Here is a 24747-nt window from a genome sequence, read left to right as displayed (position 1 = left end):
AGTAACTTCCATATAGAATTACATAATTTTAGACGCAATGGCATCCCACTGGATAATGTGTTTTTCATGAAAGGCAGAGTGAAACGAAGCAAAGGCAAGATTGTGCGTGTGTGTGCATGCACATGTGTAAGATCGTGTTTACCAGCCATAACTCAGTTAAATGTGGCTGCAGTGCCTTCCAGCTTCCGAAGTCCGTGCTGAAGACAGTATTGCAGGACAGACACAGGCACAGCCTACCACATGCATAACACGATCCCATGAACATCTTTTCTGTGGAAAACATATGACTGAAATCTGAAACCAGAAAAATCACTTTCTCAGAGCTGACATGCGGGCAGGTTGCAGTGTTTCAGCCGCTGTGTGAGTTTTTTCCTTCTTTGAGTAATACCACAGCTTTCTTTGCCTTAACTGGTGGAAGTGCAAGATGGGGACAATACAGTTAAACAAAGACAAGTGACAACATACCAGGCCTGATGACACATTACTTACCCAGGCAATATCTACAATAATAAATTAAGTAGTACTGGGAAGCCCTGCAACCCAAATGTCCATAGTAGTGGTAGAACCGTGACACTGAAAGGACAATTCCAGAGTGCTCCTGACCAGTAGCTCCAATATTCCCCAAGCCAGGTCTGAAAACTGGGGAGGGGCTGGGGACCTTTCCCAACACACAGCTTGTATGTAGCTGTCCCATGAACCTCTTCTGCCACCTGTTCTTTATCATCTCTCTTTCTAAGAAGGGTTAGAATATATCTCTGTGGAAGTTTTGTGCAGATCCTTAAGATACTTTTTATTCCATGGACTGACTATGAATCCTTTTAGGTTTCTTCTCTCTAATTGTTACAAGGTTTTGAATGAATTCACACATTGGGGTGTTAGGTGGTTTATGATAAAACTACTGAATGGATGGTTATCTGCTTTTAACAGTGTTGCATCTAAATTCACTGATTTTCAGACTTGCAGTCCAGGGGAGTAAATGGGAGCAGAATTTCATCAGCTGCTTCCAATAGTGATCATGTCCTGTGTAATAATCACTTATCGTCACCAAAATTGCCCTACATCATTGTGAACAGATCTCTCTCCCTTCCTTGACGCTTAACCACAATGCCAAGCAAATTTCTATTTTATCTGTCATTTTGTTCCTTTTGATTTTCTACCTTTAAGATACACTTCAGGTTTCTTCTCCATCATCTCAACAGTGCCCCTTGTTGAAATTGCTTCTCCAAGGATGGCTAAAGTTTTACCAAAAGGGTTTACCCTGGCCTACCTCTTACCTTCAAAGGTGGCATCAGCCTAATTGCAGTAAAATGAACTGTCTCTTTAAAAGGCAAAAAATCCCTTCTGCTCTGCAGTTCCAGTCATTACTGCCAACAGGAGCTTCTAGTCCTCACCTGACCTGCCACGGAGCCTTTCTGTTTGGGATTCAACAGGCACTTTGTGTGCTTATGATTCCATTACCTCTAGTTTTCTTTCTGGGATTAGGATACCAATTTTCACAGGATTCCAAAGCAAGATAATCAAGTCTGTCTACCCAAAGTCTTTCAGAAAGTGATTAAGACCTCACAATAACCTCCAGTTTTATATAGGCTCTGAAGACAATCTTCTTTGTCAAGACAAATCAGGTAAATTGATATTAACTATTCCAAATCTCACTGGTTTCATGTGTACTTGGAGGAAATAATTTCAATTGTGCTATTAATGCACGGTGGAAATGTAGTGAATGAAATATATCTGTACTAAATGTACATTTATTACATTTTATTAAACTCTCATACAAATAAATTTGAACTTAAAAAGTAGTTGTAGCAATTTAATGTGGTGTACAACTGTAACATGGGCATGTTTTCATGTTAACGTGCAATATTTATTTAGACCTGGTGTATCATGGTGTGCTTAAAATGAGAGATGACCTTTAGATGTTGGAACTGAATGAAGGTAAGGAAATTAATATTGAAGACTTTCCTTCTTTTATTTCTTTGGTCTCTTAACTTCTCTTCTGCTTGGTTTAGAACCAAGACACAGGAAAACTGATTGCACTCTGTACAAGAAAATTTAAACCAATTCAAATGTCATGGTTACCTGACACATTAAAATTAGTTCAAATGAAGCGTAGCTAATAAACATGCTGGTTTAAAATTGCTGTTAATCCAGAATGACAAGGAGTTATTTAATAAGAAGTCTTCATGAGTCTATAAAGGTAATCTGAACTGGATTTAAAGCTCCAGTTCATCAGTTCAGGGAACTCTGTATCAACAGTTCTAAGTAAAATTAATTCCACTAATATCATTCAGCTTAAAATAAACATGAGAGGAGGATTATCGTATCCAGTAGAGGTGAAGGAGAATTTGTAACAAAAGACTTGACCTGCAGCTTGTATCAAATAAATGTTTGGAAGGAAAATATTCACTGGGAGTCAGCTTCTGGGATGTGTCACCTCTGCCTTCAGTGCCTGAAAAGACACTGAGAATCGGACTGTGTTTTGAAGTGGAAATTATTATTTTGAGCCGGAGTACAATGAGGGTTTCACATTTGCAATCTGGACATGTATTTTAGTCATCACGACAGTGTCACATGCTGGCAAACAGAAGAGACACAGTTACAAAGTAATAAAGACTTGTCACAGGTAGATAAAAGTCAGCTGTCGGAAGACCTGAGTAGTGCAAATGTATCTTAAGAATTAATATTACCGATATCCACATTGCTGAAAGATATTTCAGGTGGCAGTTCTAGGAATATTTGTCACAGATGGCTTTGACATTTAATTGAACAGCATAAATATTCAGAGAATTATTTCTGGGAAAATATTTTGGAAAGCAGCTAAAACCTAATGCTTCAAATTTAAGACAGTCTCTACCAACTGATGAGTAAGGGCAGTCCTTCCTAGGGTGATGTTCTTAGTATTGCGATTTCTCTGCAATTTCTTTTTAAGCATCTTATTCTGGCCAGAGGATGCTACAGTGCTAAATCTGGCATTCAGGCAAAACAAACCCTCCCATGAACAGAGGATTTTACATTCATTTTATACCAACATTATTTAATATTTCTTTGCTGCAAGTAGAACAGGATTTGGCTTATTATGACCTGTCCTTCCATGTTAGGTTTGGATGTTGTCCCAATAGTCAGGTATTTGGTTCGACTGAGTCTGTAGTATGCAATCACACCTCAGTTAAATGCAGGTGTTGTGGCCATGCAATGCCTGCTCTCAATTCCTGCTGCAAATCAGTGTCATATGCAGAGAAAATTGTATGTGTTGGTTAGTATGGAGGAGCAGCTCAGAGCGGAGGACAGCAGGGAGCTGAAAATTCAGGTGAGCAAGAAAGCATCTCTCAATGTGTATATGATGCTTCCAAGCACAACTTTGTATCTCACTTTTTTTTTTTTCTTTTCTGCTTTTAAAACTGCTTTTTCCTCCCCTCTCTCTCTCCTAAGATGCTTTGGCAGGACAGTTCCTTCATGTGTCAATCTTCTTGCCTCTTCTCTACCTCTTGGGAATGTGGTCTCTCTAGCCCCTGCCTTAGCCTGCTGCACTGAGTCCTCTGATGGATTATTTTTCCCATCCTGTCACCATGAACAGCTCTGGGCCAGTTTAAATAAATGAGTAATGAAGCTAGATCCCTGCTAGGAAATTATCTACAGTCTATCATCCCTTCTATTTGTGAACCTTTGCAGAACAGCTGTGCTTGCACATCAGTCTATGAAATACTCTTACCAAGGATTTTTGTCTTAGTCCAAGCGCGATTCACTTGTGACCCAGAAGAGCCCATGTTCCTCAAAGTATGCGCTGGAAATCAAGTCTCCGCACATTGGCCTGAGCAATGACCACCAATGTGTAGGGGCAGACAAAGTGTGACAGAGGATGACCTCACCTCCCACTTCCTAGGTCTGAGTCTCTTGCTCACCACACAGGCAAAATCTTCATGAAAGTCAGAGGTTTGAGCTCCTTTGTCCATCTGGGCATCAGTGACCCTCCAGCCAAGAAGAGCCTTATGCCACAGGGACAGTATGGTGGCAGCACTGCTTTTGGCTGTTGGTTTCCCTCGGGCAGTGTACACAGAGACAGCACTAGCTGTGCAGCCTGATCACACTCTATGTCATGTCATGAGGAATTTGCGGAGGGGGAGGTCTATGACCCATAAACACTGAACCATCACTATGAATCACGGCTCATCATAACATAGGTCTTCCAGAGCTAAGGAGACTCACTTATCATAGTACAGGAATAAAAATTGATGAAGTTCCATTAAAAAAACCTGCAAATCACCCCACTGATGACCCTGCTCAAAGACAGAACAATTTCCCCTTAAAAGGACACTGAATTGACAGGGTGCACCAGCCCCTATAGCCCTCCTGCTCCAAAACATAGGTAGTTACAAACCTCCACTTGACATGATCATCCAACTCTCCATCCCACAACACCAGCTGACCCCAGCACCTGCTCTCTCCCCAGCAGCCACCTCCTCACACCTTTGCAAAGCACCAGTTCTTCAAACTCAACGCTACTGAGGAGTATTTCTCACTAATTCCTCTCCGTTTCATACAGTCAAAGCAAAGAGCAGGAAAAAAAAATACAGCATTGTGCAGAATCCATAAGCATGGGTTAGTTTTATACCTACCTCAGTGCAGACTACATCACCACTGCTTCCATCACATCAGCATGTTGGCAAGCTTGAGCTACCATGCTACGGTCTCCCCTAACTACAGAGTCCACAGGTTCATACAAAAAGCTGTTACAAGTCCCAGTAAGTTTCATAATACCGGCTAGTGGAAGCAGGGATAGCCCTGATGGGGTTTCAGGCCCTGTGATTCTCAAGCCAGCAATACCTTCATGTTTTGTATTCTTAATTGTTGGTCAGATCCCAAATATTTTTGCAAGAAGAGCCAAGCTTAGGATTTTTGATGCTGGACTGTTCCACAGGACACTGGACTCTGTCCATGCATAATTAGTCCAGTTCACAGGGAGGTGGTGGAGCATGAAGTCTGGTGAGTGCAGTTTGGCCACGTCTTTCTTTCTGCCTCGGTCCCACTCTACTGTACATGCTGTGCAGAAACCGTGGATGAGTATAGGCTTAGGGTCAGGTAAAAGGGATTAGGCAGATTGACTGAATAGTCAGGATGAACTACCTAAAACGCTTCTCAGAGCTTTGTGTGATTTAGCCGAGCTGGCATTTAAATGTTTTTGACTCATCAGATGAGCAAACACAGACATTTCAAACACAGGAATGCTTGGTATCATTTCATCATCCCAAGGAAAAGTCTCTTTAGAACTGCTAAATACAAATTAGCTATTTTCAGAATGTGTTAGCTCTCTAGTGAATTAAATATAAGAACATGATGATAATACTTTGTTAATCAAACAGTATTGTCTTCAAGATAATGGTTTGCTGCATGCTCACAAGATTAACTACTCCAAGAGGATATGAAAAAAATTTTTGGACTTTTTTTTTCTTACTTATTTTCATACTCTCCCTCATTTTCTGACAGCTACAGAGCTATCTGACATGTTCTGGTATTACAAAGTCAGTGGGAAACATGTAAAGTAGCAAGGACTCTCCTCCTTTTTTCTAACTGCCTCTAATCAAGTCTTTGAAACCTGGAAAGCAGCTCATTGAAAGTCAGAGGACCATTTATCCCTCCCAGGCAACTAGGCAAGGCAACACAGGCCATAGCTTGGTGACAATAATTAACTATAGAAATACAAAACTAAGGATGACTCGGCAAGCAACATTTCCACAGAAAGAGAGCTCAGCTGATACCTGGTCTGAAATTGAACATAAGTAAATTTTATTTTGTTTCAGCAGAAAGGGTGTAGGCATCTGACCTTTCAGTGTGCTTTGGGCCCAGGTCATCCTGCCAGAGAAGCTGACTGTGTAGACAACCTTACCAGATCCCACCGAAGACACAGTTACATAGGACTCAGAAATTAAGAGTTACACACTAAACTTATGAGACCTGCACATACATGGAAAATGCTCTTAGTGTGATTTCTGATTCTTTGCTATTTACAATGTCAATCTTTTTCCACATCCTTGACAGGATATTTCTCTCATGGTCACATCATTCTGGGATAAGAAGGGACAAAACTGTACGATACTGAGAACTTTAACTCCACCAGATTTCTTCTAGAACAGCTAAACCTGCTGGAAGTCAGAGTCCGTAATGCAGTGGTTCTGCTGGCACGTGTCAGTGAAGATGAGCCTGGGATTTCTGTGTCTCTTTCTGTTTTTCAACACAGGTAAGGAGCTGGTTTTGGGGTCCCCAGGGAATAACCCAAGTGTCTCCTTCCCAGTTGTTCCCACAGCCCCATTCCCATATCTGTGGCAGTCTTGTTTTTTCACCCTGCTTTTTTTCACCCAAGGCTGATGGGCCAGACATCCAGGGGTGGTGTCATGCAGCAGGGCAGACCAGATGGTGGTAAAGGTCAGTTCTTGGCTCCCGTGCTGTGCATCTGGAGTTAGATGGAAAGGGAGAGAAGGATTAGAAGAGCTCCTCCCACCCAGATTGTCAGTCCAATTGTAGCGCATAGTAAGTGAGAGTTGTTAATATAGCTGACTAGCACTGCATGAGGAGGCCTTGTACCATGGATTGTCTGTAGAGTATTTTTCCTTTAATATATATATATATATAGAGAGAGAGACAGAGAGAGGGAGAAAGATAAATGTATCCAGGGATTATCTTCTGTACAAGACAGATTTTTGTAAAAATAGAGATAAGCACCCAAGTTTTTCCAAGTTAGGTACAAACAGCCAGACTATGCAGTCACGTCTCCACTTTAATCTGATGCTTCCAGTCCTGCAGATTTCATTTTACTGAAGAGGAAGCTGAATCCAGGTTTCCTAGTCCTTGGTGAGATCTTTGCCCATTAGGTTTTAACACAGTGAGGAGCATCACCACCACTGAGGCAAGCCCTCCTCACCACCAGCTCCCAGGAGAGAACTTCTCTCTGGGGAGCTTGGACAGACTGAGGAGATTAAGCTTCAGAGGGGCATGGGAGTTTAGCACTGGTTTATCTGGGGAGCCTTTGGATTATTCTTTGGAGGCACTCAGCTCTCCACCGATGGGATAGGGAACCTAAGCACCAAACTGCTGCACTTCACCTTGTCCTGCAGTGTCTGAATCTCTGCTCTGCACTTTGCCCTTGTCGGTCACTGAGGGAACGTCAGGAAGCGAGTCCAATCTCCTGAGCCCAGCTCCAGTTCATCCCTCCTGCAACACAGCTCCTGAGAACAGTACTCAGTTGAATGACTGCTCTGAATAACAAACATACACACAGCCTGTGAAGCTTGGTTTAGATCTGGCTTTATTATACTATGTTCCTTGCAGTCAATGTTGTGTGCAAGACTAGTGCAGATCTCCACAACAGTTTGCAGCTATTTCTATCTACAACCATTTCTTTCCTTTTGATTCTTGAGTTAAGGACGAAAGGTCAGATATTTAACCTGGTTCTTGCTATTAGCTGGCAGCTAAAGGACCTGGCAAGTCCTTTAGGACATCCTTATTTTTAGGCACTTGATGAACTGCTGTTGTGGATACTTAGTGGCCTGCTTTGCAGTGTTGATGGCCATCAGTTTCTGAGCTATAATGAATGAGAGCAGCAATGTAACCCAGGCAGAGAGCTCAACAGAGAGTTGCTTGGTATCTCAACAGGGAAAAAACAGCTTCTCAGACTCTTTCTTCACTTCACAGTTTCATGCATAAGAAGAGAAAACAAGAAAGACAAGCAAGTGGCAGTGCTGGCTACCGCAGGTAACACGCAGCATGTCAGGAGACTGTGTGGGGTGTTAATAGGAGTGGGAGGTATGATACGTGCTGGGCACGAAGGTGTCAGCAGATGGGCCCCTCTCCTGCAGAGCTTGTGAGCCTGAACCCACCACTGCTGCAAGGGCTCCTCACCCAACCTAGGGTTTATGCAGGTCCATGGCAAGCTTAACCTCTGTCCTCCCAGAAGTCTAAAATGTTTTCTCTTTTTCCTTCCAGCTCTTCATTCTCTTTTGTTTTCCCTTTCCACTTTTCTATACTGTGGACAAGCCCTGCTTCCAACCCCAGGGTGGAGCTTGGTTTCATATTGGTTAAAAATAATACTGATGTCATTGGGAAGTTTTATTTTTCCCCAAAATTCAATATTGTTCTCATCTTGGCTTTCTGTGCCCCTTTTTCCCTCCTGCTCTGTTTTTTCTCTCTGTCACGCACACAGAGACCTTCCTTCTCGTACACACACAGACACCATACTGCTTTGCTTCTGCATGACTTCGTGGGAGGGAAGCAAATGAACATCTTCAGAAATTTCGACAGGAAAAACAAAGAAGCAATGCCAACACAAAGAAAATCTCTTAAAAGAAAAAGTGTGATTCAGCTGCAGTCCTAGCAGTATAACCATCGAGGTAGCCTAGCAGTATAACCTAGCAGTATAACCAGTATAACCATCGAGGTAGCTGGAAAAAAAAATAAAAATCTGTATTTTCATCCCAATTCTAAGCAGCACTTGGGAAGGGGGAACATTTCCTAGGCATTTTCTCCTCCGTTTGTGATCTGCAGAGATCTACATCTCTTCTGGCAGTAAATACCCACTGCCCAGCACGAGGGGGCACCAAAACGCCAGGACTGGCTCTGCTCCCTGGCAGCTCGAACAAGGGCATGCTCAAGGGAATATGTGACGTAAAGCTCGACCTAAATTGTTGGCTTACAATTGCACTGCCCACTTTATCTTGCTGTTTCCCAGACTCCTCTCTTCTAGGATGCACTCCTAGCATCTTTATTTTCTCACCCCAGGTTTTTCAGTACACTCCAATACATAAACTGCTCGTTGCTTTTCCTATTCTGTTTTTTTTTCCGTATACAAGCAGGGAAATAATGGCCATTTCCTTGTACCTTTGTGCAGCCAGTGGCTCAGAGACCCTTCTTTTTCAGAGCTGCCTGCAAAGTCCATGGATCTGGCTGCGATTAACCTGACAGAGCTGGTGAACAACATGCTGAACACAGCACTCAGAGGTAACGTGCCAAAGCCAGGCAGGTCATACAGGCTCTCAGCCTGGCGGTCACTGAGATAAAGGGCTAGTGGTGTTAGCACAAGAAGCCATAAATGCATGCTGTCCATCTCCAGAATTAATTCTAGGAGCATGTTACCCTTGTGCATTTATAACAGTCTGCCCCAAATAATTTTAAAATTAGTGTTTATATATAGACACAACATAATTACTTACGGGATGCCTTTAGAAAACACTTTATAATCCAATGTAGGTCTGAATGAAAAAAAAAATAATTTAAAAAATTTAAAAAAGAAGTAATAGAAATTATCCTGCTCCCAGTGGAAATGAGATAGAATTGAATCTCAGGCAGCTGTACAGTATCAGCACCTCAGGAGTCTTTTAGAAATTAAATAAGTGGAGTCAAAGCATGCTCTTCTCATGTTTTGTGCCTACCACTAATAGCACCATGGGCATGTGTTTCTGCAGGTACCAAAAAATTCTTCTCTTTGCTGAGCGTCACATCTTACAGCTCATTTGCCTTCCACAAAGTCTCAGTCACCATTTACAACAGTGAGTGCCTTGATGTTTTGCTCCCCACAAGGGTGTTTTCTCTCACACATCCTGTGCATCAAGATACTGATATTTCTCTGCCTCTCCCTACAGTTTCTAACTTGAAAAATGTTGACCCTGGCAAGTTCCCTATGCATTACTGCTACTGTTTGAACAATGTGACAAATGACTTGGCAGGTGGGTACACAAGAGAGGTTGGCAATTGTGTGTGCTTAAGCTGAATTATTTCCTTTGGAGCTGAAAGCTGTAGCCTGACTTCTGCAGACTTCATCCTTATGAACAGCATCACCATATTGAGGTTAAGAGCCGTAACTCACGATGAGTGGCTGCTCTGAACCTTGAGGGAGACTCAGTGAAAGTCTCAGAAGGCTGCACCCAGCCAGCCAGTCTGGGATTGAGCCATCAGTCAAGTGACAGGTGTGGGTTACCCAGCAGAAATACCTCCCTTTCCTCCTCAGAATACAAAGACCAGCACAGGAGAGACAACCCAGCTGTGCATGATGCACTACCTTAGCCACTTTTGCTCTCCTGAGATAACCCACAGGAAGCGGACAAGGGCTTCTCCGCACCAGTAGACTCCAACAATTTCAATGAGTCCAACAGGAGTGAAAAGCAAGGATTAATCCATTAACATCTCTGTGAAGAGTGTAAAATGTTATTGGGCAAATCCTTCTCCAATAATAGTCATTCCCACCCATGATCCCACAGTATTTAACATTCCAGGATGTTTCTGAGCACTTGGATTCTATGGCTGGTTAATGTCAATACCAAGAGCAGCTCAGCAGCTAGGGACCAGAACCCACACCCTCTAAGCGGCACGTGATGAGCCCACACATGAGCCACAATGGTTTTCATGGCTTTTTTCACACATCTCACAAGCCTTATTGCATAATGAACCAGTCTGTCCTGGAAGATAAGGGAGAAATTTTAATCTTTCTGTACCAAATCCAGAATATCTTGGTGATTAGAGCATCCCCTCAAGTAGTAAAAATTCAGGGCTCAACACAGGACTCATGTTTGTCACTCCCTAAGTGAGAATGTTGATCTGTTAATGCTAGAACTTGTTATGAAAAAATCGTAACACCACACCACCACTAGCCATTTTTTGAGCTGTCAGCATCATTGGTATGTCTGAAGTAGACCTCAGAACAGACAATGAGATGCCTCCTGGAAGGTCCTTCATGGCACATAGGCAATGCAGACAAAGCTTGCAGGCTTTGGATCTGCTTCTACATTTAAGCAGACAAAGAAGAGTTCTACTTTAAATTGTTCTCTTGAACAGATAAATTCCATTTAAGTTTACTTTTAGGCACATTGGTGCTGGTTTGGATATCACCTTTGAAATGTATTTCTGCAGAGTATTCCAGTGGCTTCTTAAGTCTGCCATCCAGCAGAAATACTTTGAACTTTAAAACATTTTAAACATTGTCATGTGCAAGCATATATCCAAACTATGACCACATATAAAAGTGATTGTTTGACTTAGCACAGATGATAGAATATGTGTTTTCAAACATAAACCTTGTCTATTTTGTTGTCTAGATTTTACAGCTTTACTTGTTGATATTATTGGAAACTCCACGAGTTACCTCACAGAAATTTTCAAATCTGCCTCTATTCTCTCAGGTTTGCATTTCATTTTAACATTTATCATTGTCGTCTTGTCTGATTTATTCCTGGCATGGAAACAAGCATAGAAATGTATATAAAAGCCTACTGCTCTTACTCAGCAACATTTTTCTTGCAAACCACAGGCTGCAATTATAAACAAAGTCTCCTTAGAGGAACAAGATACATATATAATGTGTATATATATAATATAGAGGCTTACATGTTTCTATGAGCAGCTATGTTTTGTTTGAAATTTTGGTGAATTATTATTAAATAGTGGTATTTTGGTGAATTATGATTCCCAAAGAATAATTATGGGGTATATTATCCGAAGAGGTTTTTTCGGTGTAAAAATACTTGTAACTTAGAATTTTAATTAGATAGAAATATTTCCCCTGGAAATATTAGCATTTGGATTTGATGCTGGTTCTAGGATTTTGTCTATAATCAGATCAGAAGGAAAATATTTGGCCAGCTGCAGCAGCCACATACCATTTTGTGTTTGTGTTTTCAACTGTTTAAGATAACATCACATAATGAAAACTGGTAACAATGATCTGGTTTACATTTTTTTTTACCATTTCAGTCCGTCAGAGCAATGATTCAGATTGTATCTACATCTGCATGATGACAGGACAGACAGGTAAAAGTTAAAGCCATTCCACTGCAAAATATTGCCCTATTTATTCTCAGTGATGACTTAGACCAGAAGCAACCCTTTCTTGATATTTGTAAACATTTCTATTTGCAGGGAGAAATCTGTCTGACTTCTGGGAAGTGCTGGAGAAGTCTCCTGTTATTAATTACACGTTTTCCAGTAACGCATCTTCTGACCAGGGTAAGTACATCCTGAGGAAAAAAAAGGAAACAGCAGCAACAATGAAAACCATGTCCACGTAGCACTTGCAATGAATACTCCATCTTCATAATGTAAAAATATTTTAAAGTATTATTTTATATTTTTATCAATATGTATATATGTACAAATTATATATTTTATTATCATTAAGCTAGAAAATATTTTATATTAAGTACAGTATAATATTTATATTAGAAATATAAGCAAAATTTACAAACTTTTAAATTGTTAGCTACAAAGTCTTCTAGTGGAGGAGCAAACAAAACCTTCTGGGATGAGAGCTTTTACAGAATTCAGCACTGGACTGGGGAGGCTCCCTGGTGCTCTTAATCTAAACAGTGTCTTCCTCAGCTCTCAGCACAAATAACCTCTTACCTTTATGTGAGTTCCCTTCAGAAAGAAGTTGAATATATTCAGTAGAGTGCTGTGTGGCTCCTCCGCCCAAAACTGCTTTGCCAGCTTGAGCTGTACTTTACATACTTCCCATGCTGACCTCTCATTGCTGCCCATGGCTACTTCTCATTCCCAATACTTGATTAAAGCAGGCAAATAGTGTAATCAGTGGCAAGTTTACCTGTGCTGAAAGCTGCAGGACGCTTCTCCCTCATACAAAAAAAAAAAAAAAAAAAAAAAAAAAAATTGATCCGGTAATTTGCAAAAAATTACTTTAATTAAAAAACACAACAGCTGTTTCTATTATACCAGAACCTGATTTCTTTCCTTTTTATCATGCAGTATGCAATGAATGGTGAGTGCTCTAACCCTATCTTCTCATACCTCAGACTTAGATATGATTTTTTCAAGTTTCGTGAAATTACAGGAAGACCCAAACAGAACAGTGGATCCATCAGCAGAACATGTGTGGACGTTTAAAAGTGAGCAAATATTGTCAGATCAAATTTATATTCTCCTTGATTAACGTCTTGACAAATGATCATGTGTGTTTGCTGCACAGCACTGTAATGCTGATCTACAATTACAGAGCAAGATAAAAGTGTGTCCAAAACAGCAGATCAGGCCAGTAATGCACTGAACAGCGAGGATAGAAAAAGTATTGTAAAAAGTAATTTTATTAGAAAAAGATTTGTAAAGAGATGAAGAAGTAAAGAAAAAATGGTCATTGGTTTTAAACAACAAAAATTATTGTTGAAACTATTTCCTCTCCCTTTATATTGTCAATTTTTTTCTCTGTCTTTGACTTTACATGACGTGCTGTGGTGAGTAACTGAGCATTTTGTAAACTTCAGTGCATTTAGCTTCATCACAAGACTATAATATAGAAAAGTGCTAGTCTGCCTCATTTTGAAAGCCAAGAAGCAAGGCTTCACACTTGCTCACACACAGTAGAAGCCAAGAGAAATTCAGACCTTGACTTCATACCTTCTCATCACTGCAGCTTCATCTCTCCACATTTCACTTTCTTTTTGTTGTTGTTGATGATGAAAACTTCAACATTAAAATGTTCTTGGTTAAAATTTTAAACATTAATAGCACTCCCCATTTTTCTGTGTTTAAAATGAAATGGAGAGGTGGCAGCTCACCTGCCAGGGGAAGCACTCAAGGGATAGATGGGATTTTCTGGGTGTATTTTAGATATCATTGCCCCCAGTTTGTTATGCTCGATGCTGCCATGGGGCATCAGCATCCACAGTGCACTGCTGGTGCCCCCCATCTGTCTCTCCTTCTCCAGCTACCAAGGTCCCTCTTGCCCTGAAAGGAGAGGAAACGCCCACCATGAGGTTCCCACCGTGGCCAAAGACAGTTGGAGTGAAAGGATCAGGGTTTCCATCACTGCAGGAGGATGTTTCCAGACCACGAGGCACGGCCGGACCCCCCCTGGCCTCGGGGGAGAGCTCAGCCCCATGGCCAGCCCTGCGGCCCAGCCCCAGTGAGTACGCTGAGGGGGACGGACTCCTGCTTGACCCCACCGGCCGTGCCATTTGGGTAAAAGCTGAAACCACAGCTCTGAGGGTGAGGTGGGGAGGCCCTTCTGGGAGACCCATCCTGGGTCATTAGTGAGAAGAATTTTTTATTGTAGAAGTGTTTCAGTCAGTTATAGAGTTCATCTGTAGTTTTGTTCACTTTGGGGAAAAACAGCCTTGCTCCTCACAGACACCTCTGACACCCAGGTCTTCACTCACATTTTGCTCCAAATAGAGTGAGCAGACTTTTAAAAAGGCAATATAGAGCCATTTCTCTTGGTGTCCACTAAACACACCTTCTTTAAGTCCTACCTTTCCCTAGCCCATGGACTTTTCAAGATCTAGCAAAGTACAGCTTTTGTCCTTCCTTTTTCATCTTGACATTTTTATATGCCACTGGAAGTACAGGGTGAGGGACTCCGGCTGTTGAGCTGTCTCATATCTAGCAGTTCTCAATACACAGATAAATAGCAAATATCCTGAATGACATATGTCTTTCTCTTCTCATAGCCGGTGGGTATGCATTTTGGATGCAGATGGTGTCTCCTCAAGAAACCAGCAAAGTGATGCAAACAGAGCCAGGTGAGATTGATCTGGGATAATAACAACGTGCATCACTTGGCACATTTATGAAGTAGACATTAATATATGTAGAAATAGGTGACTGTGAATGTATTTATGTATCAATGTCTATGTAAGTGTTTATTAGTGGTTTGTGACTGGGTTTTTTTCTGTTATTCTTTCAATCAACCTTCCTTTTTTTTTTTTTTTTTTTTTTTTTTTTTTTTTTAAGATGTCTTTTCCCTCTTTCAGATTTGCCTTCTTCAGTACTGGCTACACCACCCTACAGGCCTGGTGTGACATTGAAACTTTACTCAGCTACCAGTAAGTAGCTGCACCTCATGCAGCAAAAATAGTAGCATGCTTGAAAGTATATCGATATGCAAATTTTCCCATGCAGAAACAACATACATGTTTTATTTAAGTGATATCTTATATATGCAAAATGCCCAAAATGTCTAAGGGACTGCTTCTATATTTGTTTGTGAATCATACACATTCAAAAGATAAATTATACTGTGGTGATATAATTAACATATGTACTCTATGTGTCAATTTTAACATGGATTGGTTATTGGAGAACCTTAAAATCTGTCCATTCCGAAAGAGAGTATCATGCTTTAAATCTCCCTATTGGTACAAAGAAAATTATTAAGTCAATCTGTGTCACATGAAATCTCCAGAATTGCCCTAAATTTACAATACTGCAAACTTCCTCTTCAGCTAAAGAAGGTTCATTATCAACTAGATTTTCAGGAAAGCTCAGTTCTTCCTTTTAAGCACCGAAATAAAGAGTTAGAAATTCAAAGTTAATATAAGATGATGTGCCACTCCACTTACAGGTATTTAGTAAGAGATTACATGCTTTGAAAATGACCTGATTCAGTGCCAGGAGAGGAGTCTTGTTGTAATCAAACTAAGCCAATTTTTATAAAAAAAATATAATTTTATTTGGGTTCAGTTGATTTAGGGTGGGAAGCAATAGGCAAAGCAGCCCTGGGTGCGCGGAGAGCCATAACTGTGGGAGAGTCCACACCTACTCTGGATGCTGTGTGTCTGAGTCCAGACGATTTACACCTAAATTTGCAAAGTAGGAGCAGAGCTCAGGAATACAACAGGAATAAATCTCAGCCACAAATCCCAGTCTTGGGGACTGAAGGTGACTAGTCCAGCTCTAGATACCAGCATCATGGCTATCTAAAACTAGGTAAAAGGCACCCCATTCTGTAGACATCTTCAGTGCCCTTGGGGTCCTTCCACTTCCAGTCTGGTGTCCTTGCTCCCAGTACTCACACTGGGAGCGGCAGGGAAGGTACAGTTGAAGTTGGATGTGTGTCACAGTTCTTGATTATATGCTGCCCATTAGCGTGGTACTTAAGGAAATGAATTTGAGGGATATGTTGGTGTATATGTTCCAGCATTGATACTAGCATGTAAAGCATATCAGAATGATTATGATTTCATATTGGTGTTGTATTTGAAGGGAAAATCCAGACTGCCTGTTCTGGGATCCAGACAAAATCTACGTGCCTGGATTTTCTGCTAATCCCACCATTTCTAATGGAATTTTGAATATTAGCTTCTCTCAGCTCATTGCTGAATTCCAACAAAACTTTACTTGTCTGTAAAGGACTTTTTTTGTGGGAGTAAATATATTTGGGTCAGACACAAAAGTTCTTTCACAAATCTTCAATTTTTCTGTTACTAGGAATAATCACAGAGTAGGTGTCATTTGTTCTTTCTCTTGGTTTTGCTGTTGTTGCCTATTGCAGCAATCCAAGACCAGAATCCTGTGCTATAACGTTTTTGTAGCTTTCACCGATTCTGGTCAGGGTTTTCATAGTTCCCAGTCCTGTCCTAGTTGGTATATGTTGGCATGCTTGTAATCTTTTTTTTTCTTTCTTTCTTTCTTTCTTTTAAAATTTTCTTTTAATTCGTATTATTACAAAAGAAAGCATTTGAGATCATAGAACTCAGTGAGGCATCCATTTTCAGAAGTAAATAATGTTATCAGAGTTAAAAATACTGACCATGAAAAGCAAAGTTTGATGATACATCAAATGATCATGCAAACACAAGTCCTGAAGAAAGGCAGTGTCAGGAAAGAGGGGGAGGAACCTGTGGCCTGGGAGGCCTGAGAACATGCAGTAAAAAACTATCTATGGAGACTTTTTCCAAGGAGAAGACTCACTGGTGCTGAGCTAAGGAGTAGTTCTTGATGTAAGGGGCTTTTCAAACCATGATGATAGGAAGCCAAATACCCTTTTTTGATCTTTCTCTCATTTTACTTCTGTTTAAAGAGGTCAAAATACCAGAGTCCTTATCTTGCCCTCTGCAACATACATTGGTTGCATGAAGAAAATGAGCTGATGTCATATCACATGAATATCGTTTGACTCCTTGACGTTCTTGATGGTGTAAAGAGAAGAATTTAAGATGAACTAGGTCTTCTTCTCTTGACTGGAAGCAGAGGCATATGCTATGGTAATTCTCATCCATCAAAAACTCTGCACAAACCCAAAGTTTTCTGCATGTCTTGTTTGCTTTGGGTGAGTTTGATTTGAGTATTAAATAACTGCCAGTCAGCTGGAAGTTACTGGTGTGTGTGACTGAACTTGTGGTGCGAGCAGTACAGTTTGTAGAAGTTTGTACAGTATAAACCCTGGACAAGCTAGGACTGGGAACCAGACCATTTTGAAAAAACATAGATCTCAATGAGATCAGGGAATGGAGAGTCACTACATAGCTCTCTATCAGAAACCACAATGACAGAGGCTGTCTACCTGTATATATCAATCATGCATTTGGGGAAATAAATTGAACAATGGGGTCACAAAGCAATGAAAGGCATCCACAGTGCTCTGAAGACTGAGACATTATTCCAAGAACTAATTTCTGAAATCACAAAAGTGGATGCCCACAGATAAAATATGTAAGTGTGCGTGTTAAAGCATTCAGGGAGAGATACGGCAAGTCTGAATTATTCACAGTAGCACTAACATTTCTTTTCACTGGCAGCAAAATTTAATCTCAGTGTCAGAGAGATGTGATACTGAGTTAATAATGGAAAAGTCTGTTTACTGCAGCAAGAATTGGTCACTTATCTGCCTGTGACAGTAACATGGTGATTTCAAATAGACAAGAGCAGAGCTCTGCACAGGGAGCTGTGATTCCTGCATTTTCTCACCTCTTTTGACTGACTTGATTTCTTAGGAAAAAATTCTTACAAAAGAAGGTTCTGAAATAAATTCCTATTTCTAATTATTTTTTTAATTTCAGTCCCAGTCTGTAGGAACTTATAAATTGAATACGAACCACACATATCACAGTAGAAATCTATAACAGAAGAGATTTAAAACACTACTGTGAAGCACTGACAATTTTAATTTCAGCAATACGATGTGAGTATACTATTCAATCCAAATAAAATTAAATGCCACATTAATTGAAAGAAAATTTCAGCATTACATAAAAATAGTTTTATGTAAATGCAGCATTAATTTAAAATTGAGTGGTTGTCAGAAATGAAAACCAAAGCAATTTGTTTAACTTTCAGCGTTTTTATTTAACTTCTCTTTCCCAAACAGATGAATCCAAATTGAAATTGCAGTCATTCAATTTACATTTAAATAAAGCTGAATTTCTGCTGGCAAAACACATAGCTTGAGTAAAGCATTTAACACCTGTTAGGTGGGATAGCAAGTATCCACATCAGTGGAGATTTGTTGGAGGATGACTTGTACCGAGTTTTAGCTGTTCACAGCAACTGTAACACTATTTTTCATGGACAACTTATATTAAAACCTCATTGCATCATGATCTGATGTATGGTTATTGACACAAAGAGTGTTTTTAAGACAAGAAATCATTAATTTTCAATTGACATCGAGTGGGAAAAAATCAAGGTCTGTCAAAGGCTATTAGGTGCACAAAGCCTAATGACATTTATGCAAAGCTGCTAAAATTAAGAGAAATAGGTTCTCCCTCTTGCCCATTCCCAACTGATTATGCTGGATATTTGTGTAGTGCCTTTGACACACAACTGGTTTTGGAGGGTCCTGTGAGTCTGGGAGCTGTGAGTGTCTGCCATGACTCTTCCATGACTCCTGCTACCTTGGGCAAGCCCAGGCAGAAGGGAAATACTTTCATAGTGATCTCTTTCAGGTTGGCAGAGCCTTTATTTTCCTCTTGCCCATGAATGCCATTTTATATTAAACTTCTTGTCAGCGCTAGGCGACTCAAGAATATTTCAACAGAACTTCATTAGTCCAGATTTAACCTCCGTAACCTCTCCTATCACATAACATAAGATGGCCCAAAGCTAGAAAGCATATGAGACACGTGAACCTGGAAATGCAATTACACTGTCTAAGGGGATTATACTCTGCAGGTAAGGCAGTTTATCCACACATGGCTAAAGCCTGCTGCTACTTACACAAATGGAAAAAAAAAAACCAAAACATTGTCAATCTCACTGCAGCAGCCTTTGCTCTGCATGTTCGGGCCCTTCCACCCCAATGGCTGCATGCAGAGGGACACCCACATCATGCAAAATGTGCCCCCTCACAGCCTGGTCCCTGATTATCATTTCAGAGCCCCAGCATGGCGTTTGCAGGGATGTCTCTTATTTTTCAGCGTGCTGGTGTAGGGGAGACACCCCTTTGGAAGACTTGCTGTATGCAGGGGACAACACGGTGTGTGTGCAGGCAGCTCCCCAGGGTCAGATGTGATGCCTTGCAGGGCAGGCAGCATCACTGCAGCGACCCAAAGTGTGGCTTCACACACAGCCTCTCCTCTTCTGAGCGTGGTTATTAAATATGCAAACGACAGATGGTAACACACCTATTTCAGCCATGCCCTGATAGCCTTTTAGTATATTGGTAAATGCTGCAAGTCCTTTGGTTCTGACTGCTGTAACACAACTGTTACCCAAGATGCAAGATGATATGTGGAAGGTAATGGTTGGGAGAAGGCAAGACTATGGCAAATGTTAAATTATTCTCTTCATAAGATGAAGAAAAGCCCTGAAAAAAGCTTCAGTTTTTTCCTATGTTGTCTCAATTTCCCACATTTTCACCTTGCCTTCTTTTCTCTTTTCTGTAACATAAAGGGAGTCTGAAGAGAGATTGTATTAGACACTGAAAAACCACATAGCAAATCAGGATTTTGTTATAAGCTGCCATCACCTGTTCTGTAGTATTGCTTTTTCTGCAGTGTGGTACAGCTGCATTTGCTGGTGGGATGAAATGTTTGGTGTGCAAATGTTTATCTCTTGCTGCTGACTGCAGAGGATTCAATGAATAGAGTAAACTAGATATTTTCCTTTTAGTTAAGAGGGAGCCCATCCCCAGACACACCATTTCCCTGCATTTTTCTTAAGTTAAAATAATATAATGGTGGTCAATTGATAAAAAAAAACCCCAACAAAACAAAACAAAAAAACAAACACACCAATTAACCAGCTGGCTCCTGGCAAACAAATAGTAAAATGGATAAATTATTCCTACCTTCATCTCAGTGCAGGCAAAAATTGACCTTTTCTCCTTCAATTACTTGTCAGTTTTCATGAGACCTGTAAGACTGTATTTATCCAGACAATCTTTACCCAGCCCTAAAGACTGGGATGAAATTAGGTGATTATTCAAGTCACTAGAAACAAGAAGGGGAACTCCGATGGACAGAGAAAGTCATAACCTCGGCATAAACCATGTTTATTTTGTTAATGAGGCTAAAAAAAGTGATGGAGAGAGCAATGACAGTCTGTTTGTTTATTAGCTCAGTCATATTTAATCTAGGACTCAGATTTAGAGGGTGGGTGTAGAGAAGCGTGAGGAACTGGAAGTGAATTTTTCATTAAAGTAGCATATGCGTGTATGAAATAGCAAATACAGTAAGTGTACAGTGCTGTTCTTTGTCTTGCTGTTTTGCACTGTGGAAAACTGATGCTTCAGTGACAGCTGCAGCTCCACCTAAACAGGAAACAATAAACAAATTCCATCTCTATATTTGTTCCTTACATTTGTGGTAAATGAAAGCAACGTGATTTTAAGTAACTCACCAGTGATTATAAATAATAAATTGAACAGATTATTTGTGCTTCACTCAAGCAACTGCCAGGCTGTGTGCTGCTTTTCTCTTCAGTTATTTGCCTCACTCAGAGTTCATGTTAAGATTCCTACCCGAGTTTATTAATCTGCATGCTTCTCATAGCCCTGATAAGGCATTGCAAGAAATTTAATGGGACAAGTATCTGACCTAGCTGAGTTGTATTTTTTCCTAGGGTGTCCACAGGCAATCCTCAAAGAGTCCCGTGTGACCTCGCCTCCTGTCACTCTAATAGTGCAAAAGATCAATCCCTGTGTGATGGAGCTCTGTAGGTTCTTTCAGCTGTGTCTCTGTGTTGGACAGAGAAGATACTCCAGAAAGGAAGCCATGAGGTAAAACCTGGCACTAGTTTCTCAACCTCTCTGCTTAAAATACTCCATCAGGCTTTTTTCAAGTGACAAGTTTCAATCACCATTGCTTATTGTTGAGAGTTTGTGGCTACTGGCTGAGAACCAAATGGGTCCCCAGTGCACTAATCGATACCTGATCTGGCTTCCAGTATTCAGACTGAGTGAATAAAGCTCAGCTGAATTTTTCCAAGTATCTAATGACATAATTGAGGTCAGGATCTAGCTTTTTGTTTCCATATTCATTATTAGCAGTATGATATGCGTACAATTACACTTATGAAAGATAACAAGATTCTACTCTCCTAATTTTAACTACATCTTTAGGTACTGTGTTGAATACTATTCCTGGTTCTTGAGAAGTGCAAGTTATGTCTGTGAAAGAGTCAAAAGAGTTACTTACTCACACAGTATGTATATTTTCTCTTTATATCTCTACATATCTTATTATGAAGGTATAACAAAAATTTTTAGAAATCCATAGTATTTGCTGTCTTTCACCAGATAGCTATTTTACCTAATAATGATTTTAACAGATTTTTTAAAAAACTATTTAATCTTCATGTATTGTTTTTATATTCTCCTCGTAAAACCTATTCTAATAACAATTGTCTCGTGTTCTTCCAGCATTAAAACAAAAATGCCTTAAAAACATCTGTACATCGGTCTAGAGCACTGAGGAATTTTACTGCAAATTGGAAGACTGGTGGCAGTTTTAGTTGTCTCTTTCATTTCTCAGTGTAAAAATCAGGATGCAACATGTTATTTGCAAATATTTGTAAGACAAGCTATTAACCAGATGTTAATTTAGAAATGTGTCTTCCTCCAAGGCATTGTAAAAATAATGTGTAAAACCAGACTTATTTTATACAAGTGATGTAACTGCAATAAAAGCATTCAAAGGCTTTTAAAAACTGTATTTTATAAAGGATATTTGTGTGGTTGGCTAGTGAATACAAATAGTTTATTCTAGTTTTATTTATATTTAAGAAAACATAATCAAATTGAACAAATAAAAATAATTTAAAGGCAACCTGAAATACTAAAGACAAGAAGGATTTTTTCTGGTATTAAACACATTCAGATTATCCATTATTTCAAATCAAGATTCTCCCATTACTTCAGCAAGTGCAGAGCTTGACCAAGGAAATGTCTACACCACTGGTACTCTCACTATGTGATACATCTGTGTGAGATCACCAAGATTCATCTCCTTCCTTGTATGCACCTCTGGTGAACTAAAAACCAGTTCTAAAGAAGGAAAGAATAACCAAACAAATTGCACAATACTATATTTTGCTACACTGCAGCAATATGATGTTACTATCAACCCAAAGTACATCATCAAGTCAATAATATTTCAAAAAAGGATTATTTGCACTACAGCTGGTGCACATTGATGTTTCACTGAGGAAATACGTGTCCAATGTCATATAAAGCTAAAGGTGGCACCATAAGGAATGCTGCCTCCAGGGAGAGGTAGGATGCAGCATCCCTCTTCCAAAATACATTTCACTGTTGTGTTCAAGAGCATGACAGAAGCGTTTCCGTCATATCAAAGAGCAGGATAGATTGGAGTAGTACCGGTTACAGTGGATATTGAAAGTTAGGGCAGTGGAAGAAACAGGAACATAGACACAATGAATGTATATATCAGGAATATTAACATGGCCATGGTACTGCAATGCTGTGGAGAGATCTTGCCTGCAGTAACTCTCCTCACACAAGGCAGGATCAGTTCTGCTGTGAAGAGCTCTGTGAATTACATTTTTGAGCATCTTTTGCTTTTAAATCTCAGAAAAACATCTTAAAGCCTGAAGACATGATTTTAAAAAAAAATAAAATCTCTATGTTGTTTCTTAGGTTTTTACCATGAAGTTTTCTGAGAACTCAGAAAGAAAGACATGAAAAAAATAACATAAGGGTAGAAAACAATGATTAAAGTAATTTTGACTTGCTGGGTTCCTTTAGGTTTGAATAAAAAGATGATATCAAATAAAAATAGTTTTGAAGAGGATTCCCTTTTAAAAGATTTTTTTTAAATTATTTTAATGAATTTAATGAGCTCTGAGTTGTAGCACTGATCTCCATTCAAAAGGACAATTCTGTGTTTATAAGAAAACATTCTGTTTTGGTTTTTTTTTTCTTTAGGGATAGAATTCCTTGGGCGAATTGCTAACCTCACTATAGTGTGATAGGGTGCGCCTGAGCCATGTCTGGCACTGGGGGTGGGTCACAGCCATCTCCACTCTAAGGCCTTGGAAAAGGCTGAGAGCTACTGCTTGAGCGTGTTCATGAGGAGGGAATGAGAAGATATCACATAGTTATGGGTGTCTTCTGAAAGGAGCTGAGAAAAGGTTAATGGTGCCTGTCCTGAATGACAACCTTCTTGTCACAGTTGTTAAGACTTACTGTTTGGCTTTCCCATAAGAATAATGAAAATTAATGGGAAAACCTGCAAAATAAGAGTGAAAAAGGAAGGCTCCATGAACAAAATTAACTCATTGACTGCACTCAAAAAGGTGGTTTTTTTCCATATTCCAGGTTTTTCAGTCCTGAAAAACATATGTGCATGTTGGGCAGAAGTACAGAAATTACGGTGGCAGATCACTATCTCAGAGGACTCATGTTTGTTTTTATGCCCTGTCAAGGCCACTCTGATTTGTCAGGCTGAAAACGCTCGTCAAGGTACTAAAAGTGCGCTTGACGCCATCCCTGGAGACTCCAACTGGAAGAACCAAAACTCACATAGATATGAATTTTCATATCAATATAACTTCTGACATGTTTCACTCTTCTGTAAAGTTCCTTGATGGGGTTGGTCACAGAAATGGTATGACTGAACCCTGTCCTTTTCTTGGCAGCATCACAGAAGTGTTTAGATTGGAAGGGACCTCTAGAGGTCATCTGGTCCACTCTGCTGCTCAAGCAGGGCCACCTAGAGCCAATTGCTCAGGGCCATTCCCAGATGGCTTTGGAATATCTCCAAAGGAGGAAGTAGGAGGGAGACTCCACAACATCCCTGGGCAACCTGTGCCAGTGCTCAGTCACCTGCACAGTAAAAAAGTGTTTCCTGTAGTTCAGAGGGAACCTCCTGTTTCAGTTTGTGCTCATCACCTCTTGTTATGTCACCGGACACCACAGAAAAGAGCCTGGCTCTGTTCTCTTTGCACCCTCCCTTCAGGTGTTAAAGGCACTGACAGAGAACCCCCTGAACCTTCTCTAGGTTGAAGATTCCCAGCTTTCTTAGCTCCTCCTCATATGAGAGATGCTCCTGTCCCTTAACCATCTTTGTGACCCTTCTTTGGACTGTATCAAGTTTGTCCATGTCTGTCGCATACTGAGGAGCCCAGGACTGGACACAGTACTCCAGGTGTGGCCTCATCAGTGCTGAGCAGAGGGGAAGGATCCATTCCCTCCACCTGCTGGCAATATTTTGCCTAATGCAGCTGAGGATATCTTTAACCTTCTTTGCTGCAAGGGCACACTGCTTACTCACATTCAACTTGGTGTCCACCAGGATCCCAAGGCCCTTTTCTTCCAAGCTGCTTTCCAGGTGGGTGATCCCAGTATATATTGGTGCATGGGGTTGTACATCCCCAGGTGCAGGACTTTGCACTTCTTGTTGAACTTCATGAAGTTCCTGTTGGCCCATTTCTCCAGCCTGTCAAGATCCATCTGGATGGCAGAATGAGCCTCTGACATATCAGTTACTCCTCTTAGGTTGTGTCATCTGCAGACTTGCTGAGGGTACTCTCTGCCCCGGCATCCAGATCATTAAGATTTTAAGTAAGACTGGGCCCAGTAGT

General features: G+C 40.4%; 1 protein-coding gene and 1 long non-coding RNA gene across 8 annotated transcripts in view; one reads left to right on the top strand and one right to left on the bottom strand.

The window, feature by feature from the left end:
• LOC113476391 overlaps positions 1 to 24747 on the bottom strand; it is a 795003-nt gene that overhangs the window by 256780 nt on the left and 513476 nt on the right. Inside the window, exon 2 of the long non-coding RNA XR_003397721.1 lies at positions 1404 to 1408. This is a non-coding gene — a long non-coding RNA (uncharacterized LOC113476391). The remainder of the gene's footprint in view (positions 1 to 1403; positions 1409 to 24747) is intronic.
• HHLA1 (HERV-H LTR-associating 1) lies at positions 1371 to 21873 on the top strand. Of its 7 annotated transcripts, XM_026841913.1 has the most exons (17): positions 1371 to 1622; positions 1873 to 1935; positions 6124 to 6232; positions 7684 to 7743; positions 8905 to 8985; positions 9450 to 9533; positions 9627 to 9710; positions 11076 to 11159; positions 11731 to 11793; positions 11896 to 11982; positions 12786 to 12878; positions 13694 to 13891; positions 14436 to 14507; positions 14739 to 14810; positions 20767 to 20923; positions 21266 to 21348; positions 21566 to 21873. In XM_026841913.1, the coding sequence occupies exons 3-17, from the start codon at positions 6157 to 6159 to the stop codon at positions 21607 to 21609; spliced, it is 1338 nt and encodes a 445-aa protein (XP_026697714.1). In that variant the 5' UTR covers positions 1371 to 1622; positions 1873 to 1935; positions 6124 to 6156; the 3' UTR covers positions 21610 to 21873. The 7 variants fall into 7 exon arrangements, 6 of the variants coding, with proteins under 6 accessions (XP_026697714.1, XP_026697715.1, XP_026697716.1 ...); XM_026841914.1 differs by lacking the exon at positions 1873 to 1935 and having other exon boundaries at positions 6129 to 6232; XM_026841915.1 differs by lacking the exon at positions 1873 to 1935 and having other exon boundaries at positions 11731 to 11787.

This window comes from Athene cunicularia (genome assembly GCF_003259725.1).
Source record: "Athene cunicularia isolate RWA chromosome 2 unlocalized genomic scaffold, athCun1 chr2_part1, whole genome shotgun sequence".
Lineage (NCBI taxonomy): Eukaryota > Metazoa > Chordata > Aves > Strigiformes > Strigidae > Athene > Athene cunicularia.
Note: the sequence above shows the minus strand (reverse complement) of the source record. Positions and strands in the feature narration are given on the sequence as shown.

Bases quoted from the DNA above. Each gene is read 5' to 3' on its own strand.
- HHLA1 (XM_026841914.1), top strand. From the start codon at position 6,157: ATGCAGTGGTTCTGCTGGCACGTGTCAGTGAAGATGAGCCTGGGATTT. The intron at 11,794-11,895 runs GTTAAAGCCATT...TTCTATTTGCAG, and splicing joins GACAGGACAGACAGGTAAAA to GGAGAAATCTGTCTGACTTC. The intron at 20,924-21,265 runs GTAAAACCTGGC...CTACATCTTTAG, and splicing joins TCCAGAAAGGAAGCCATGAG to GTACTGTGTTGAATACTATT.